Source organism: Salmo salar, chromosome 15 (genome assembly GCF_965601325.2).
Source record: "Salmo salar chromosome 15, fSalSal1, whole genome shotgun sequence".
In the NCBI taxonomy this organism is placed as follows: Eukaryota; Metazoa; Chordata; class Actinopteri; order Salmoniformes; family Salmonidae; genus Salmo; species Salmo salar.
In genome coordinates this window covers 32,053,593-32,075,872 of record NC_138305.1, presented here as the reverse complement: position 1 = coordinate 32,075,872, position 22,280 = coordinate 32,053,593, and the positions used below count along the sequence as shown (strand labels likewise).

The 22,280-nt window shown below is 40.7% G+C and overlaps 1 protein-coding gene across 1 annotated transcript; it reads right to left on the bottom strand.

The window, feature by feature from the left end:
- Nucleotides 1-952: 952 nt before the first annotated feature.
- LOC106571165 (single-minded homolog 1-A) lies at nt 953-21,656 on the bottom strand. The gene is made up of 12 exons (XM_014143917.3): nt 21,272-21,656; nt 19,170-19,701; nt 14,939-15,021; nt 14,396-14,485; nt 14,072-14,180; nt 13,869-13,954; nt 13,132-13,331; nt 8,824-8,930; nt 8,018-8,165; nt 4,229-4,394; nt 3,584-3,983; nt 953-2,931 (listed from the first exon to the last, which is right to left on the bottom strand). Exons 2-12 carry the CDS (start codon nt 19,342-19,344, stop codon nt 2,135-2,137), a joined length of 2,361 nt encoding a protein of 786 aa, XP_013999392.1. The 5' UTR covers nt 19,345-19,701; nt 21,272-21,656; the 3' UTR covers nt 953-2,134.
- Nucleotides 21,657-22,280: the final 624 nt, after the last annotated feature.

Genomic DNA, 22,280 nt, shown 5'->3' with positions numbered 1-22,280 from the left:
AAGAATACTTTTTCTAGTTACTATAAAGACATAAAAAAACATAATTTTACAATCAGTATTACAAACTGACCATAACCTCACAAAAGTTGTCATCCTGACATCATTGCAACCAGTTTTGCCCTCTGTGTAAGTGCCAGGATTCCAGGAGTCATTTGGCGCCGATGAATTTGATAGGCTGTTTGACTATGTCAAGGAAGTGTGGAGGAGGGGGTGGCTGTTGGGGGTGTGGTTGGGTTATTATGGAGACTGTTGGTTCTGGGCGATGGGCCCAGTATTTGGTTGCTCTGCATGTGAAAGCCTCAAGGGCACATCAGGCAAAGGGCCAGTGGACTGCAGCCCTAACCCCCCTTTAGATACATTAGAAAACAAGCTACTCTGTAAGTTCACACATGCATGCACACACACATGCACGCACACACACACCCGCACACGCACACACACACGCATGCACACATGCACGCACGCTCACACACACACTCTCTTTCTTATGCTTTCATCTGGAGGTGACAACAGAGCTGTGTAATGGCTCTACCTCCTGGAACGTCAGTGCTGGCTGGCTGGTAACACATGCGGTCCATCACATGCCCATGTCAACAGTGAGTGATGGGAGCTACGCTCTCAGGCGCCAGTCAGGGAGCCTTTCATTCCAGACAGGCATGCTGGTGGACGACTACATCTGAATAACTTAACTACATTAGAAAACATGGCAGGACTATTACTGCTAAGGTAAGGTCAAAGTGTTTACATATGCAAGTACTTATACTGCTGGAACTGTCTTACATGACAGAAAAAAGGCAATAACATTTTAAAGTTAAAGTGAGTCACAACGGCATTGTGATGGCGTGATGGCTTGTGTTCTCAAAGGGTTCTTTTTTCCTCTTGTATCAACCCCAGTTTGATCAAACCGAGTCCCCCAACACATTACAGACCAGAATAAAACCAAGACATCAAAGAGGGTTTGATTGCACCTGTATTTAGAATCAAAATATTTTTTATCCCCAGTTAATAGATACACTTACGACCTGTTGTCCAAAAAAGAAAGCAATTTCTTAACATATTTACATCATAAATAAAGTTACACAAGAGAAACTTTACATATTTTTTGGGGTAGGAAAAGTGAACATAACAATATCATTTTTTCAATTAGAAACACATGATGAAGCACCAGAAGTTTAAAGTGATAAACGTTGTTGTCACACCTTAAGACTTCTACTAAGAGGGGGAAATTTGGCAAATGGGATGCACAGATAATGCCAACATTGAAACTAAAGCAACCCTGCCACCAAATGTTCTACTTTGACATTAAACATGACATTTAATTGAGAAGAAAAGAAATATTCAACATGTTGACAATTAAATATAGAAAAACATGAGTATTTTTTATAAGGAAATACTTTTACCCTCCATTGAAGTTTTTGTGAGGAAGTTACACAATGCTTTATCAGGTTGAGGTCATGTAATGGAATTGCACATTGTCTACTACCTTGGGAAATGATCATTTCGGTAAGCCTAGTTACTGGTGCGTGACACTATGTTGGGACTAAAACATTGGGTTTATCTTTAACCAAGCTGGACACTCACTGAAAACTTGAATAGCCTTTCCACAGCATCTCAGTTCAATGCAAGGGGAGGAATTAAATTACCCAGAGGGCAAAATTTGGAATGGAACGTCATAATGACGTCAGTTTCTGGTTGTAAACATTTTTTGTTGTTGTTGTAGCGATGGCAGATTTCAGTTAAACCTGCTTTTTTATGATAATAACATCAAGACATATGGGAAAGATGTCATATTTTGTTTGCTATTTCATCAGGTAACCAGATTACAACCAGTTAAAGATGTATTTTTTTGGTCAGTAAAAAGACATTGAAACAATGTTCTTTTATAATCAGTATACAACCTGACGAAGGCATAACAAAAACTGCCCGCCTGACATTATTGCAACTATTTTGCTTGCTGGGTCTGGGACTCTATTGGGCTCAGTGAAGTGTAACAGAGAAGACCTGTGTTATGGGGAATATCTTGACACTAAAATCGGATCAGACCCTATTGTATGAGGAGTAAGTTTGTAAGTCCCACATTTACTCCTTCAATGAGATGCTAGGATTGGTCTGTCTTTATGTCAGTCATGTACGGTCAGCTCCCATTGGTGATGATCACCGATGTGCCCTTGTGTCCTTGTATCTGGTCGGCCTGCATCCTCATGTGGGGCAGCATGCCGTACTGGGCTCCTGCCAGTCCAGAGTAGCTCCTCAGGCTCTCCGCGTCGTACAGGTGGTCCAGGGAGTAGCCAGTCAGGGCGTAGGCTGCGTGCCTGTCCAGGTGCTGCCTCTCCTGGGCAGGGTAGAGCAGAGGGCTCCCCTGCTGCACTGGAGGGTGGTGGTGGGGCGAGACATCTGTCTGACTCTGCAGGTAGTCTTTGGAGACGGACAGGCCCGACCTGGGGATCCCGTCGGAGCTGGGGCTGCTGAGGCGCGACAGAGAGGCCGGGCTGGCTGTGTTTTTGTCGTCGTTGTCGTGGGAACCCAAAACATTTCCGCCGTCGTTGCGGTGATGGAGGCGCTCGGAGGTGAGGGTGAGGTTGATGCCGTCGGCGACTCCCGGGCCACGACACACGACGCCGGGCATGGCAGTCTGGAGGAGGGGCAGGGAGGAGGGGGTGAAGGAGCAGGGTCTGTGGCTCTTGTTGGAGAGGCCCCCCACTGGGCCCAGGGCGTCCAGGGGCCCTTTGTGCAGCTGCAGGCGGCTCTCCTCCTCCTTGATCATCTGCTGTGTGACGCGGATCAGTGTTTCCATCTTGCTGGGCTCCTGAGGGCTCGCCTGGAAATGGTCGCCGCCAGTGCTGCTGCGGTAACGTTCACCCGAGTCGCTGGTGGAGCCGCCGCCCCCTTCAGGCGAGCTGACCACGCTCTCCTCGTCCCAGTGGCCCCTTCCTGTTACACAAAATGGCACCACAAGTCTCCACATTGATGTAATAATTCTAGCCCCAAACCCAAAAGGACATATCGCTATGATTTTCACTGTTCATGATTTTACTGCATACTTATGTAATACCCATGTACGTCATTGCCTATGACCGCTATGTGGCTATTATAACAAACTTGAAATATGACTGGAGTGAAGTATTGCATTTTGTAATATACAGACAGATTTATTTATCCATCTACATGAAATGACATTTGATAATATGCATAGAACTGATCATGTCTTGTAAATCCCTTATAGACAGTGCATTCCTTGGCAGCAGCACCATTGGGAGTTGTCTTTCAGTTTGAGTACATGAAATGTGAAATAACTTGGATTCAACAGTGGGCAATTATTGCACAACAGATGGTAACAATCGGCATACTGGCAAGAAACAACTTTGCATGGACCATAATGTCCACAGTCCATTTGGTAAACAAGCTACCAGGGAAAAGTTGGATTTGTATGGTAGCGTCCCAAATGGTACTCTATTCCCTATATAGTGCACTACTTTTGACCGGGGCCCTATGGGGCCCAAAGTTCACCACATAGAGAATAGGGTATAATTTGGGACACAACCCATATTTCCAGATGGTGGCGGCCGTCACCCTAGCGCCTTACCTTGGACCAGGCTGTGATAGGAAGTGAGGTCGTAGCCCTCGCCGTTCTCCAGAGACGACTTGGGCAGGGAGAGGACAGAGCGCGTGGCATCCCACCAGGCCTCCCGTCCAGACTGGGGAGCAGCGCCCAGGAAGTAGCGACCAGCTTGGCAGCGGGCACCACGGTCGCAGGCGGGGATGTGAGGGTGGGCCGGGGTGTGGGTGTGCGTTAGGTCCTCCTCGGAGAGGGCCAGGCCGTAGCACAGGGAGCCGGAGTCGGGGTAGAGTCTGTAGGCGCAGGCTCCGCCCTCCGCTCCCTCCCCTTGGTCAAGCAGCTGAGGCGAGGCGGAATCTGTCAGCGGGCTACCTCCCCATTGGCTGTCCTGGTCGGACTCGGAACGCTCTGGGTGAAAAGCTGAAAACTGTAGGAAAAGATAAAATATTTGAGGTTTAAACTATATATCAAATTAGAAAAGATGGTTTTACAACATCTCAATATTCTGTGACGTTTGGCTTAAAGACAACATTATATTGATTACAAGACAACACAACAAGGCTGTGTGACTAAGAGAACATGGGAGTTTGGGTCTACAGCAGAAAGAAACAGATGCTCTTCTTATTACTATGCTAGGGAACAAGTACACCACAGAGGTACCAAGTGTCTTACCTGCTGTGGATAGGGGGACACTCTGATTTTGGCCTTGGTGTGTGTTACACAGGGCTTGGTGCCCTTCCTCTCGTCTGTAGTGCTCGGAGGGCTGGTGTAGGAGAACATTGGCTTGCTAGGGGTCATCTGGTCCAAGGACAGCTGTATTCCCTTATATTCAGTATCTCTACACATACAGACACACAGAAGAGCACCATTCTGTAGTGAGCACATTTGAAGAAAGAAGAAACTCCAGCACACTAGTAATCCTGAATGCTCCACAAACTATTGAATGGATTTTTCAACCAATGTTTCGGTCAATAGACCTTCATCAGGCTTTCACTGAGAGGTATGACTTGACATGTAGTGAGCACATTTAAAACATCTTATTTCACAGAAGTTATGGCAATATATAATATGACGAACTACAAGTAATTACTCCAATGGAAACACCAAAGTCTGACAATATTTACTTTTGATAGTGAGTGAGACATAATTCACTAACACTTTCTTTTGAGTATTGATTAATGCATAAATGTGATGACTGTTAGAAATGAAAATATGATGTAAAATAAACTAGGTTGAGAGATTAGCCCTCCTGTTTTTCACTATGAGAAACACAACAGACACCTTTAAGCAAAGTTAATGATTCAATGCTATGGCACAAACATTGGTAGAACACACACACACACACACACACACACACACACACACACACACACACACACACACACACACACACACACACACACACACACACACACACACACACACACACACACACACACACACACACACACACACACACACACACACACACACACACACGAATTACAACCATTCCCATAACGTCAACACCATGCTTATCGTTAATCTACTCCTTTGTCTCAGTTTACATTCTCTTGAAGTCAAAGTGTACCCATACACACACCGCACACATACCATACACACACCGCATGCACACCACACACACACACACACACACACCGCACACACACACTATACACACACCGCACACACACACACCACACACACACCGCACGCACACCGCACGCACACCACATGCACACCACACACACACACACACACGGCCCCCTAGATTGAATACATTTCTCCCAACATTGACTATTCATTATGTACATATAAGATAATATATACGCCACCTTCATCATTCTAACCCACTGTCCTTTACCTGAACTCTATCAGACGTCAATACCATGAAACGGTTGCTGTGTCAGACGCTCTGTAAACACCGGCCTGTTCTTAACTTACCACATCAGCCCCTGTGCCCTGTCTCTGACCTCAGTCAACCAGTCACTATAACATGTTTCTAAATATGACCCGCTCTTTATGTGTGTGACACCATACGATTGAAAGGAAATATTTGGATAGTCAGTGTTTTGTGCGACATAGTGTGCGTCTCAAATGACACTCTATTCCCTATATAGTGCACTACTTTTGACCAGAGCCCTATGCGCTCTATTCCCTCTATAGTGCACTACTTTTGACCAGAGCCCTATGCTCTCTATTCCCTATATAGTGCACTACTTTTGACCAGAGACCTATGCACCCTACTCAAAAGTAGTTCACTATATATATATAGAGAGAGAGAAGAGGGTGACAATTGAAACACAGACATGGTTATTGGCTCTTGCAGGTACAGTAGTGGTGACTTGTTCTGCATTATATGTGTCCTCTCTGTGACTTGAGCTCGAGCCACCAGCGCTGCTATAGGCTTTAGTGCAAACTCAGCTGTGTTAGCTGATTTCCACCTGTCGGTCAAAGTCAGACTAACTCCCATCTGAAATATGCCAGCGGCTCTCCACCTCCGAATCATGATTTATTAATGACATGATGGAAGCTAATGGATTAAAATGCTTAGGTTATGGTGACGGGATGGCTTAGCTGCTCTTTAGTATGTATTGTCAAATTCAGCAGTATTTGAACAGTACTTGGTGTGTATTTACCGGGGATGTACTGTATCTCACAGAGTGGAATTCATTCAAAACATGTTTACTTCTGATTATAAGCTATACATGTAGCATGAACACACTAGAGAAGCCTGATTCCATATTGAGTCGTGTTTGTGAGTGTGTTGGAGGTTGAGGTCAATACACAATAGTAAATACACAAGAGTGGACCGGCAGACGGCCTAAACACGTACGCACACAGGCACACACACACAGGCACACACACACACACACAGGCACACACACACACACACAGGCACACACACACACACACACACACATTAACGAGCTATGTCTGGATCAACCAAACCTAACAAGGAACATCCAACATGGGCAGCAGCTATGAGATGGCTATTGATTTCCAGTTCACTGTGGTATAGATTTTCTTTCCTCAGACACCAGGTCAATTCTGAAAGTAGGTTTTTACCCCCAATGTTTATCTTACTGTTCTCAAAAGGTCTTATCGCATCTGGGCTCTCTTGACACACATCTACCTGAAAAAAATACAAATGTTCAATATCTGTGTAAAGTAAGGTGTAGGAGTGCAGATAGGCCATAAAGGGAACGAACTGTGAATGTGAGAGGTACACAAGCCCTACCCACTATCAGTGTAGCTGGGGTCATGAACTGTGAATGTGAGAGGTACACACAGCCCTACCCACTATCAGTGTAGCTGGGGTCATGAACTGTGAATGTGAGAGGTACACACAGCCCTACCCACTATCAGTGTAGCTGGGGTCATGAACTGTGAATGTGAGAGGTACACACAGCCCAACCCACTATCAGTGTAGCTGGGGTCATGAACTGTGAATGTGAGAGGTACACACAGCCCTACCCACTATCAGTGTAGCTGGGGTCATGAACTGTGAATGTGAGAGGTACACACAGCCCTACCCACTATCAGTGTAGCTGGGGTCATGAACTGTGAATGTGAGAGGTACACACAGCCCAACCCACTATCAGTGTAGCTGGGGTCATGAACTGTGAATGTGAGAGGTACACACAGCCCTACCCACTATCAGTGTAGCTGGGGTCATGAACTGTGAATGTGAGAGGTACACACAGCCCTACCCACTATCAGTGTAGCTGGGGTCATGAACTGTGAATGTGAGAGGTACACACAGCCCTACCCACTATCAGTGTAGCTGGGGTCATGAACTGTGAATGTGAGAGGTACACACAGCCCTACCCACTATCAGTGTAGCTGGGGTCATGAACTGTGAATGTGAGAGGTACACACAGCCCTACCCACTATCAGTGTAGCTGGGGTCATGAACTGTGAATGTGAGAGGTACACACAGCCCAACCCACTATCAGTGTAGCTGGGGTCATGAACTGTGAATGTGAGAGGTACACACAGCCCAACCCACTATCAGTGTAGCTGGGGTCATGAACTAAGTTTGTTGGTATTTCACTATTACCTTGGTCCACGAGAAGGTCATGTTTTGTATGTAGAGTTTTTTTATGTTTATGTATGTAATTGTTTGTTGCTTCTGCTCTGACAATGCCATCTTAATTGCCTCTAGGCGATTAATAAAGTCAAATTGAATTGAATTGAATTGAATTACTAATAATAATCATCATCATGATGATCATCATCATCGTTATTATCATCATCATAATAGTTATAGTCAAATTGAATTGAATTGAATTAAATTAAAAATAATAATAATAATAATAATAATAATGAATCATCATCCTCATAATAATAATAGTAATAGATTTACTTTATATAGTACCTTTCATTAAGTTCAGAATCTCAATGTCGCTTTTCCCCAGGTTCAGATTATGATGCAGTTCAGAAAGAGAATTGAATTGAATTGAATTGAATGAGTCTCACGTCAAGACGTAGTTGACGCTGACGATGCAGTGGGGTCTGGAGGAGCGGCTGTTGTGGACGATAGTGGCGTAGCTCTGCACCCACACCCAGCCCCCCTGTTTGGCTAGGAAACGGTAATACTTAGTGGTCACCTGGCCCTTCACCAGCACTGTGAGGATCAGAGGAGAGGAGAAGAGAAGAGAAGAGAAGAGAAGAGAAGAGAAGAGAAGAGAAGAGAAGAGAAGAGAAGAGAAGAGAAGAGAAGAGGAGAGGAGAGGAGAGGAGAGGAGAGGAGAGGAGAGGAGAGGAGAGGAGAGGAGAGGAGACATCTTAGTTTAGATTGTTTTGACCTATAATGGGTCATTCTAAAGTAGCACACACAATAACAATATAGGAGGAGTGCGGTAGGGGTGTTCCATTGATTACTGTTGTGGCGGTGGGTTATAAGGACCACATGCTGTGTGCCAACGAGCAGTGGCTGTTTTAGCCGATTCAACATGAAGAAACATCTGAACATTTACAGCAGACATCGGTTATTCTAATCTGAGACACTTGGTTACCAACGATTGTTCTGGTGTGTGTGTAGAGGTCAATGTCTAGTGCCAAGACATTCTGCGTTTTATCACATTTACTATCTTGTGTATTTTGTAGTTTTATCCTTTGTTCACTCATTGAAATCTTTGTGATAAAATTCATGTATTTCAGAAATGTATTTGACTACTAAAGTACAGTAAAGCAGCCTAGAGTACAGTAAAGTAGCCTAAAGTACAGTAAAGTAAAAGGTAGAGTATGACGAGGCAGGGCTAAACCTACTGTAACGAACTTACACAAGTGGTGGGCACAGCGTAGGTGGAAGGTGTCACAGCTATGGACGTGGTGGTATAGGGTCTTCTCAATGAGGTCCTGTGGCTCGTAACCTGTCAGCTCTGCCACCCTAGGGAGGGAGGGAGGACAAAGTGACTCATCAACACAAAAAATGTCTCTCTCTCTTTTAGTCATGGCAGAAGTCACTGCAATAACATTGCTTTATTTTTCCTGAGACTGTCATGTATGAAAGGCCTCACTGTTCTCCCTCCACACATCAATATATACACTGTTCTCCATCCACACATCAATATATACACTGTTCTCCATCCACACATCAATATATACACTGTTCTCCCTCCATACATCAATATATAAACTGTTCTCCCTCCACACATCAATATATACACTGTTCTCCCTCCCTGTATCAATATATACACTGTTCTCCCTCCCTGTATCAATATATACACTGTTCTCCATCCACACATCAATATATACACTGTTCTCCCTCCCTGTATCAATATATACACTGTTCTCCCTCCCTGTATCAATATATACACTGTTCTCCATCCACACATCAATATATACACTGTTCTCCCTCCATATATCAATATATACACTGTTCTCCATCCACACATCAATATATACACTGTTCTCCATCCACACATCAATATATACACTGTTCTCCATCCACACATCAATATATACACTGTTCTCCATCCACACATCAATATATACACTGTTCTCCCTCCATATATCAATATATACACTGTTCTCCATCCACACATCAATATATACACTGTTCTCCCTCCACACATCAATATATGCACTGTTCTCCATCAACACATCAATATATACACTGTTGTCCCTCCCTGTATGAATATATACACTGTTCTCCATCCACACATCAATATATACACTGTTCTCCCTCCATATATCAATATATACACTGTTCTCCATCCACACATCAATATATAGACTGTTCTCCCTCCACACATCAATGTATACACTGTTCTCCATCCACACATCAATATATACACTGTTGTCCCTCCCTGTATCAATATATACACTGTTCTCCATCCACACATCAATATATACACTGTTGTCCCTCCCTGTATCAATATATACACTGTTCTCCATCCACACATCAATATATACACTGTTCTCCCTCCCTGTATCAATATATACACTGTTCTCCATCCACACATCAATATATACACTGTTCTCCCTCCCTGTATCAATATATACACTGTTCTCCCTCCCTGTATCAATATATACACTGTTCTCCCTCCCTGTATCAATATATACACTGTTCTCCATCCACACATCAATATATAAACTGTTCTCCCTCCACACATCAATATATACACTGTTTTCCATCCACACATCAATATATACACTGTTCTCCATCCACACATCAATATATACACTGTTCTCCATCCACACATCAATATATACACTGTTCTCCCTCCCTGTATCAATATATACACTGTTCTCCATCCACACATCAATATATACACTGTTCTCCCTCCCTGTATCAATATATACACTGTTCTCCATCCACACATCAATATATACACTGTTCTCCATCCACACATCAATATATACACTCTTCTCCATCCACACATCAATATATACACTGTTCTCCCTCCACACATCAATATATACACTGTTCTCCCTCCACACATCAATATATACACTGTTCTCCATCCACACATCAATGTATACACTGTTCTCCCTCCACACATCAATATATACACTGTTCTCCCTCCCTGTATCAATATATACACTGTTCTCCCTCCATGTATCAATATATACACTGTTCTCCATCCACACATCAATATATACACTGTTCTCCCTCCATTTATCAATATATACACTGTTCTCCATCCACACATCAATATATACACTGTTCTCCCTCCCTGTATCAATATATACACTGTTCTCCATCCACACATTAATATATACACTGTTCTCCATCCACACATCAATATATACACTGTTCTCCATCCACACATCAATATATACACTGTTCTCGCTCCACACATCAATATATACACTGTTCTCCCTCCCTGTATCAATATATACACTGTTCTCCATCCACACATCAATATATACACTGTTCTCCCTCCCTGTATCAATATATACACTGTTCTCCATCCACACATCAATATATACACTGTTCTCCCTCCCTGTATCAATATATACACTGTTTTCCATCCACACATCAATATATACACTGTTCTCCATCCACACATCAATATATACACTGTTCTCCCTCCACACATCAATATATACACTGTTCTCCCTCCCTGTATCAATATATACACTGTTCTCCATCCACACATCAATATATACACTGTTCTCCCTCCCTGTATCAATATATACACTGTTCTCCCTCCATGTATCAATATATACACTGTTCTCCATCCACACATCAATATATACACTGTTCTCCATCCACACATCAATATATACACTGTTCTCCATCCACACATCAATATATACACTGTTCTCCCTCCACACATCAATATATACACTGTTCTCCATCCACACATCAATATATACACTGTTCTCCATCCACACATCAATATATACACTGTTCTCCATCCACACATCAATATATACACTGTTCTCCATCCACACATCAATATATACACTGTTCTCCCTCCCTGTATCAATATATACACTGTTCTCCCTCCACACATCAATATATACACTGTTCTCCATCCACACATCAATATATACACTGTTCTCCCTCCACACATCAATATATACACTGTTCTCCATCCACACATCAATATATACACTGTTGTCCCTCCCTGTATCAATATATACACTGTTCTCCATCCACACATCAATATATACACTGTTCTCCATCCACACATCAATATATACACTGTTCTCCATCCACACATCAATATATACACTGTTCTCCATCCACGTATCAATATATACACTGTTCTCCATCCACACATCAATATATACACTGTTCTCCATCCACACATCAATATATACACTGTTCTCCATCCACACATCAATATATACACTGTTCTCCCTCCACACATCAATATATACACTGTTTTCCCTCCACACATCAATATATACACTGTTCTCCCTCCCTGTATCAATATATACACTGTTCTCCATCCACACATCAATATATACACTGTTCTCCCTCCCTGTATCAATATATACACTGTTCTCCATCCACACATCAATATATACACTGTTCTCCCTCCACACATCAATATATACACTGTTCTCCATCCACACATCAATATATACACTGTTCTCCCTCCACACATCAATATATACACTGTTCTCCATCCACACATCAATATATACACTGTTGTCCCTCCCTGTATCAATATATACACTGTTCTCCATCCACACATCAATATATACACTGTTCTCCATCCACACATCAATATATACACTGTTCTCCATCCACACATCAATATATACACTGTTCTCCATCCACGTATCAATATATACACTGTTCTCCATCCACACATCAATATATACACTGTTCTCCATCCACACATCAATATATACACTGTTCTCCATCCACACATCAATATATACACTGTTCTCCCTCCACACATCAATATATACACTGTTTTCCCTCCACACATCAATATATACACTGTTCTCCCTCCCTGTATCAATATATACACTGTTCTCCATCCACACATCAATATATACACTGTTCTCCCTCCCTGTATCAATATATACACTGTTCTCCATCCACACATCAATATATACACTGTTCTCCCTCCACACATCAATATATACACTGTTCTCCCTCCCTGTATCAATATATACACTGTTCTCCCTCCCTGTATCAATATATACACTGTTCTCCCTCCATGTATCAATATATACACTGTTCTCCCTCCCTGTATCAATATATGCTTAGAGTTCTATTTGATCCAAACTTGTTTTCATGCTAAGGAACAAAACATTCTCTAAATTGGACCACAGTTGCTTGTGGTCCAGCACTCCATTTTAAGACAATACAACATTTCAGTTTTTAGATTCAATAAGACATTGTAAAACAAATCATAATGTAATATATTGTGGCATTTCATGTTAGTGAATTTGATACTGTTTTTATACCAATAAGTTGTGGACTTAATACGAATTTAACAACTGTCAGAGAACTAGCGGATAAGAATTTTTTTTTTTTTTTAAAGAAACTTGAGCCCTTTTATGCAATGGCTGGCTCATCAAAACACCTGCTGTACGCCTGTTATTAAATGATTCTCCTCCATATCTATCATAGGCTTAATCCCCTGTTTTGTGTGTATGTTTTGCTGTAGACCTACCTCGAGTCAAGGAAGATTAGTTTCATGTCGAGGCTGGCTCTGAACATGAACATGTTGCTGTGCAGCTTAATCTCCGTCACAGCGCTGGGAGGCAAAGAGTGTCCCACCGCCACAAGGCCCACGTTCTGGTAGCAGCCTTCGAAAGGCGACATGTCCAGGCTGTACTGACGGATCTTCAGGTAACCGCTGCAGTGAATTACCTGGTGTGGTTGACAGGGAAATTAGACAACCCTTGCTACTCATAACATTGTTGTTGAAAAAAAGGTCCGCTGTCTTTTTAATTGCATGCGCTTATGCTTTCGCTTCGAACACACCGACAGTGTTTTTGCGCGAAATGGATCAAAAGTTCAACATTCGCGTTCTGCTACCATATCTGTCAAGCCGTCTACGTATACAGTTTGACGCATACGTTCGATAAATCCAACGCATGCACCATACCCAACGCACTGCAACTGCCTCTGCAACGCAATGCTGCAAGGCAAACGCAGCGTTTCATTGGGGATGAACATAGTTCTGGTGTACCAAAATGCAATTTCACTCTAGGTGTGTCCGAAGCTTTTAATACTGTAAATATTTCAACATTTCCACAACCTATCCGTAGGCTTAGCGTTACGCGTAATAACGCGCAAATCAATTTGACGTCAATTGTCTATTAAATCAAACGCATTTTTATGCAACATCGATATTATTTTTCAGACAACAATATATAGGCCTACTTCCATATATTAATTGTCTACCTTATATCCACCGCTGGTGAGGCCAGCGTTTCTCTTCGCCAGCACGCATTTCATCCTCAAGAAGAAAGAGCGCTCCATCTCGTATTCTGTGAGAGAGGGCAGAAAATATAGTAGTCTATTTATCCAACGTACAAAAATGAATTCGATATGTGGTTTCATTCTTTCCGAATTGGGCCTACTGTGTTCATATAGGCCTAGCCTACCTTGAACGAAATGCGAGTGGTACGGCTGATGTGGTGTCAGGACCGCAGTCATTTCGTCGTGGTCGGCGGGGTGGACATATTCGTAAATACTGTTCCCGGTCAGCTCTACCTGTTAAGAATTACCTCGGTAATTTAATGTTATTAATCACTCAAACAATTCAAACATGATTCCATAATATCTAACACGAATAACGTTTTTAACATATCACGCGCTCTTAGCGCAAATGGTTTAGGCAAAAATACTAGCCTAAAAGACTTCACTCCCTAAAACTTGAAAAAACAAAAACACTAAATAAGTTATGATGAATAGGAGCAGGTGCAGACCTGAGAGAGTCCCAAATGGACTGATGCAGTCTCGGAGATGTACATGATCTTTCCATCCGGCGCCACAACAAAGATGAAGCCATCCAGTGTCTGTAGAAAAAAGGAATTAATTAATGCACAGATCAACTGTAATATTAATTCAAAAGCACTCACCGCATTTTATTTCAAATATGAAATGTAACATAAGATGGCTAGGCAGGCCTATAAAGCTTAAGAATTATTATTTTCATTTTTAGTATAATATGTAATATTGTACATAATTGTCTATGATTTTATAAAATGATATTAGTAGCCTTAGCTTTCTAAATGACCTGCAGTATGTGGGGTCCCACCTATCAAATCAACTCAAATGTAACATGTCTACATCTTCATAAGGTGAATGCACCAATTTGTAAGTCGCTCTGGATAAGAGCGTCTGCTAAATGACTTAAATGTAAATGTAAATGTTAAGAAGTATTTTTTTCATTATCAGTAGGCTATTTAAATCATTATATTTTGCAGTGATTTTGACAATAAATAAATAGGCTAAACTTTCCAAATTACCTGGAGAAGGTGGGATCCCAGCTCACGTCCTACATTATCCAAAGATCTCGTTCGACTCGTGTGACCCCAAGCCTCACCCAAACCTGAAACAAAGCACAACGCCAACATTTACATTTGAGTCATTTAGCTCTTATCCAGAGCGATTTACAGGAGAAATTTGGGTTAAGTGCCTTGCTCAACGGCACATGTTTCACCTAGTCCGCTCAGAGATTCAAACCAGCGACCTTTACTGTTACTGGCCCAACACTCTTAACCACTATGGCTACCTGCCGCCAGAAAGCCTATCAGCTAGGCTAATTTTCTCTAGGTAAACCATAGTCGTGCAATAATACACGTAACGCATGTGACAATGCATCTTTATTATGACATGTATTGTGGCAGTATGCTTGATATATTAATCATATTATTAATAATACATAGCTATTTGTGTAAAAGTACGATGAAGAAAATGCGGCAAAAATCGATTGAAATTACGCAAATAGCCAAATATTAAAACTGCAAATCCATTGAACATGACAACCTCGAGGGAACCAACATAGCTCGAAGCGGCTCTTCTTGGCTATAGAAAAAAATGCTAATCATAGCCTACAAAATCAATCAGGGTCTGAGTAAAAACTCGAATAATCCATCACCATTTCACATTTCAATATTGTCCAAACGATTAATTTGCGTTCACACAGCTCAACAAAAAAAATACACAAAATATTTGGTCAACATTTGAAATTGCTTCTTGAACGGTTCATCTCCTTATTTGTTTAGTAGTCAAATGAGCCCAGCTGCTGTGGAGAAATGATTTTACATTCTGAAAGCATGCAAACAACCTCATCCTCTGCCAACAGCATGCAGCGTTGGTTTACATTGAGCTTGACGCAGACATTCATAGTAGCCTAATGGACAAGAAGAGTATAACCTGTTATATGTATTTCATTTATATATTAAACAATACGTATTTGATATTTTCGCAATTACAATATTTTTGCAAGAACTTCTCGTTTTAGACTGGTCATTTATTGTTAATTTCACTTCCATACTTGACCAATCGAAAGTAGACATGCTGCGTGGACAGATATTCGAAAATGCACAATGACGGCAAACACCTGCATCAATGGTAAATCGATTGTGATTCATTCCATGTTATCAACTTTTGAAACTGTTAAAACATTTACATGTAATATTAATATTGTATGCTTATGTTAACACATAAATCTATATATGATTATATAAGATATTACATGCTGTTGAGTAGGCCTGTCTGGCTGTCTTTTCTGAGAGACGCGCGCCATGTTCAACTATCCGCTGCAATCATGGCTCGAGCTGTGCTTTGCTCACACTTCAACTCACCTACCACAGGGGTCACAATGAGTGCAGCTTAAACTAATTTGTCTGATGTATTCAAGAAGCGAAGCCGGATTCAATGTGAATCATCAGGTCTACGTGTCTTATAATATAATAGGCAAAGAATAGATTCACCCGGCGTTTGAAGTACTGTCTAACTGACGTCAAGTGCCCCAAACAAATAGCGTATAGGCGATGTGACAGCTAAACTTAACATCTCTCGTCTCTGCTCTAGGGTATTTTTCAGATGCTTACGAGGTTTCAGACAAACTGTACTTGGACGGTTTTTCCAATTACAATAGCCTACCCATTACAAATTGTTAACACATTAGCCCAACAGTGGCTGCAAGGCGGCATACACAAATAGGCCATTGCCTTTGTTGACCGTTGGCTATTAGTTCGAGCCGACAACGTTTTTTTTTCCTTTATTTTGTTTTAGACTAATGTTTAGACTAATGACTTTTTTATTTAGGCATATTGTATTTTTTTCACTTCATAATTCGCAGTTGTAAATGAGAACTTGTTCTCAACTGGCCTACCTGGTTAAATAAAGGTGAAATAATAAATAAATAAATAAATAACGGACGCCTAGTGTCAATAGCAAAACATTTCCATTTCAATACAGGACTTTTTAAAATGCGTATTTATTGATGTAAATCCTAGTGCGAAATACATTTTCTTGCTGCTGTTTTATCTACATTGCGTATAGGCTTACGTTTGCTACAAGAAATTGATCACTTCGATCAAACTGCAGAAAAAAAATATTTTAGTAATGGTGGTCAAATATAGTAACAAATGATGATCAAATAGGCTATAGGCTAAATCTGGCCATTTCAATGGCATGTGTCTGGTATAGACAATATGAACAATAATTGATTATGATGTGCACAATTAGGCCTACTTGGGCACAATCAAAATAAAACCTATTAATGATTATTCTAATGAGCAAGCATCAGTGATTTATAAAACACAATGGCTGATAGGTTAATGCAAACACAAACTTTCATATTGTTTCCAATAGCCCAGAGAAAGCATTCCAAATTAGGGCGTTGGGTTTTGTATCAGTAGCCAAGGCTATATGTCATCAAATGTACTAGCATTATAAAAAGTGCTATTCACAAGTTAAAACCTCTAGAATGACATACCCAAATCTAACTGCCTGTAGCTCAGTCCCTGAAGCAAGGATATGCATATTCTAGGTACCATTTGAAAGGAAACACTTTGAAGTTTGTGGAAATGTGAAAGGAATGTAGGAGAATATAACACATTAGATCTGGTAAAAGATAATACAATGAAAAAACCAAACGTTTTGTTGATTTTTTGTTGTTGCTGCACCATCATCTTTGAAATGCAAGAGAAAGGTCATAATGTATTATTCCAGCCTAGTTGCAATTTAGATTTTGGACACTAGATGGCAGCAGGGTATGTGCAAAGTTTTAGACTGATCCAATTAACCATTGCATTTCTGTTAAAAAGGTTGTATCAAGTCTGCCCAAATGTGCCTAATTTGTTGGTTAATAACGTTTCAAGTTCAAAACTGTGCACTCTCCTCAAACAATAGCATGGCATTATTTCACTGTAATAGCTACTGTAAATTGGACAGTGCAGTTAGATTAACAAGAAGTTACGCTTTCTGCCTATATCAGATATGTCTATGTCCTGGGAAATGTTCTTGTTACTTACAACCTCATGCTAATCGCATTAGCGCAAGTTAGCTCAACCATCCCACAGGGGACCCACCAATCCTGAATTAGTCTTAAACTGCTGGCATAGTTTAAAAAAAAAAAGTAATCAGTCATATCTGCTACTGTTTATCATCACGTCTAAGTAGCCTACCTTGTGGTTTCTTGCAACGTGCACCTGTGATTGTCTACGTGAAGTGTCCGTTCAGTTTAGGTGACCTGTCATAACACTGTCATAACAGCTGTCACATCATGATATGGCTGACGCAATAGGCCTAAACTATAGGCCTGCTTATTGAAAAATCGTAATTCATTGAATTTGTCATGAGTTTACCTAAACCCAAAAGTGAGAAACTTTATGGTAAAGATAAAACCTGCAGTGCAGGCCTAAATAGCCAATAGATCCACATGTGTAGCCTATATGCTATTCTTTACCACACCCTATATCTTCAACAATTTTCCGGAGTTCATATATTCCATTCTTTATCCGGAAAAATCAAAAGCGGCTTGAGTGGATCAATTACTCCCGCTCAATCACAGGGCTCTGTTTCTCGCCTGAGGTCGGCCAGTGGGCGTTTTATGTAATTGGTGCGGCTTGTTCTCTGTCACGCAGCAAAGCAGCCTGTTGAAACCGGGGGAAGATTGTGGCTAATCGCCTTCCTTACCTACTCCTTTCGATTCTCTGACCCCGAAAATGGCGTAAACGTGTGCGCGCCGAGACAGGGATGCACGATTATCATTCGCACGCGCCCGCACACGGTACGCACACCGCACACGCACGCAAGTATGAAATTACACACTAGCCTATTCTGTAGCGGTATTGTAGCAATAACTATAGCTCAAAAGACATGGGATAGGCTAATAAGATAACAACATCAGCAATGACTGCACCAGTCAATTAAGGAAGCAGCTACCAGGTGTCATCTAAATAGATTTATCTATTATTATTACAGTACGTTATTATCAGCTGTAATAGGCTATAACGCTATGTTGATGTGCATATGCCTATGCATAATAAACAAATTAGGCTATACAATTATAATACCGTAATCAGTATGCAAATTCAGGTGAATAAATAAAAACAAAACAAAGAATCCAGATAAGAGATAGGCTATAAGGATAAATACAAATACATATAGGCCTATAGCCTAGCCTATGAATGGCAAATTGCATATAAAAGAAGTGTGAATTGTTGAATCTGAAAATATACATACCCTGAGGAAAGACAATTCGCATCTTCAGATAACTTGTTGTCAGTCGTATTATAGACGCTTTGTCCAGCTGTGACGTAATAGCCGAGGGTAAAGGCAACATTTTGGCCAGTTCATAAAATTCGCTGTTCTCCTTTTCTCGTCTAGTCCTTGCGGCAGTTTTGGATTTCTCCTTCATTGTGTGTTCTCTCTCTCTCCCTCCTTTTGTTAAATGTTAGGCTATATCATTCCTTTACTCACATATCGGTCCATCAAAAAACGATTACAGATTTCCGTTTTGTTTATTTGTCATGGTTTTGGCTTTTATTTTTCAACTAAAACATGCGACACTTCTCAGTTACAAACTGAATCCAATGACCTTCAGAAAATTCCCGAATTCCTTCACCGAACCAAGCGCCGAATGGATAATTTGATATCCCGTGTTAGTCTTGTGTAAATGGAGAATTTCTTGAACGCACACGCCATTAATTCTCACTTAGAATGGGAAGAGGCCTGTCCACGGTGTAAACTGCCAAGACTGGCATTCCTCCATGCCCTGAAAAACAAAGGGCAAAACACACGCCATAATATCATTGTAGGCCTACCAATATCTTGTTAATCGACAAGTAAAAATGCATTTTCATCCCAAAACGCATACCTTAAGTTTCAAGCAAAAACGTTTAGGCTATCATAGTCAAATGAATATATGGATTTAATTATGCGTTATGCATGTGACAACGTGGCTTTATTATGGCTTTAATGTGGTTGTTTGCTCATACACTGTAAAAAGTAACTGACTAACTCATTACATAAATTGAGTAGTGGCTACTCAAACATCTCCAATGATCAGTAGAACTCAAATCATAAAAGTGGTACTAACTCAGAGGGCAATAAGATATCGTATCACTTAATAAGGTGTTGAGTACTGTTAACAAAAAGGTGATTATTGAGTAAATATAACTTTATTTATTTGTGTTCTGCTAATCTAAAAATATTGAGTTTTTACAAGTTAGATGACTTCATATTTTAAAGTATATCTAACATGTATTAAATAAGTTGTTCTTACATGATTCTATAGTGTTTTACGTCTTTACTTAACATAATAAAGTAGTAGTCAGACACTTGATTTCTATGTGTTGTGCTGATATCGAAGGATTAAGTTATGCATAGGTAATAGTGCCATGTGGCTCTGTTTTTAGAGGATTGTGGGTAATTCAACGTTTTTAGACTTCATGATACTTTTACACAATGTTGTATGCATGTTTGAACAAAGAAAAGTATGTTTCTAAAAGAGTATTAAGCAGTTTGTTGTGCTATGAAGTGTAATTGATCATGATGAATGGATATCAAAACAGTCAGGAAAATTGATGTTCAATAATGAGACGAGCCTTTCCCACCATCAACAAGGTCAGGTTGTGCACCACTCATAATGACAGAGGCTAATGCATCATTCTGTTATGTTTACAGTTCTACCTCCAGTTATAGAGGAGTGAGCACCGTGCTCAACAATGTCTGCTTAAGGTGGGTTAAAATGACAAATCGTCAAATACATAAAACAATGTTGAACCTTAAGACACGACCACTGAAAATGACTAATCAGAACTACTTACTACTTACACTAGAACAAAAAACTGGAAGGAAGGTTAATAACTGAAGTAAAAGGGACCCTACATTTTTCTGTTCACTACAACAAATATTCATGTTCAAGTAACTTCAATTGTTATAGTTCAGAATACATAATTCAATTTAGTGTCAAAAAGATCATAAAACACAAAACAGTATTTACAGTTTAAAAGACAACCATATGGGTGCTGATGTCACTTTATTACTTTAAGCACTGACATACTTTGAGTTGGGTTACTCGAATGGCTCTAGGCAACGGGTTCCCGCAAAACCTTTTTTTTAACGGAACTAATTAGCCTACTTTTTACAGTGTATATTTTAATAATAATAACAACAACAAATAATAATAATCATAATAATAATAGACTAATAATAACAATAAACGAAAACAAATAATATATAATAATAAACCATAAACAAACGAATGAGAATACTACTATAATGACCAAGCCTATAGCATATGGAAATATATAGCCTGCATTTCTACGATGTTTTCGACTTACCTCAGAGAATGAAAATATCTCATAACCTTCACTACGCTCGCGATGCCCGCAGGGGATTCCACCTGTCCTGAACCGAGTTCACCACTCGAGCCAGTTAGTTCAGTCCCAGCTCCTATCGGAATTCCACGTGGAAAGGCGCACAGACCCCTCACTGCATACACTTCTCTAAATTAGGGACGCTAGAGGAGTGGAATTCATGTCCAGACCTCGTCTCCAAACTATCTCAATCTCGCTCTCGAGCTGCTCAGGACCAGCCCACTGCCACTGGCGTTCTTATTGGGTAGCAAGACATCGAGGCCGACTTTCTCATTGGACATTGTTGAAAGAAACACACACGAGACCGTAGTGAAAGCAGGATTTGTGTGAGACGTTCACTTCTGACCCAGAGAGAGCTCAACCAAGAGGAAACTGTGGACGGACGTCACTGTTTTGTCTGGCGATAGCTGTAGCATATGCGCTCATCACACAGCTAAACGTAATGGGCTATCCAGGGGGGAATGATAGGCTACATGCAGCCAGTTCTACATAGCTAAATCAACCATGATCCGCTCTGAACCGCACCAATGCACATACAGGCAGGCCTACAGTCTTTTTTTCTTTTTTTTAGAGTGGACTGCCTGCTTCGTTCGAGATCTGGTTATAATTACTCGAATAAAGCCATTTCTCTCCTTTCCCCGCATATTGCGTTTTTTTGTTGTATCAAGCTGTGCTATGCCCAACGAGTTTAATGTAATATATCAATTACACGCCAATAACCAATACATTTCTGACGCGATATTTTTACAATTGCTTTGGCTACCACTAACATTTTCTGTTGTAATTTTTGGGGGATTTGTTTTTATTTGATTGCATGGAGCGATATAATGCCGATCTTGTTGCATGTTTTATCTGAAGTTATTACTTAGCCTATTACACACATTTAAGATTTAGTTCACTTGAATTAAATAATATGGGTATAAATTAACGTTTTTATTGTTCGTTCAAAAGTTATATTTCAATAGGCCTATAG

Bases quoted from the DNA above. Each gene is read 5' to 3' on its own strand.
- LOC106571165 (XM_014143917.3), bottom strand. From the start codon at position 19,344: ATGAAGGAGAAATCCAAAACTGCCGCAAGGACTAGACGAGAAAAGGAG. The intron at 13,332-13,868 runs GTAGACAATTAA...CAACCACACCAG, and splicing joins TCACCAGCGGTGGATATAAG to GTAATTCACTGCAGCGGTTA. The intron at 8,166-8,823 runs GTAAGTTCGTTA...TGATCCTCACAG, and splicing joins ACGCTGTGCCCACCACTTGT to TGCTGGTGAAGGGCCAGGTG.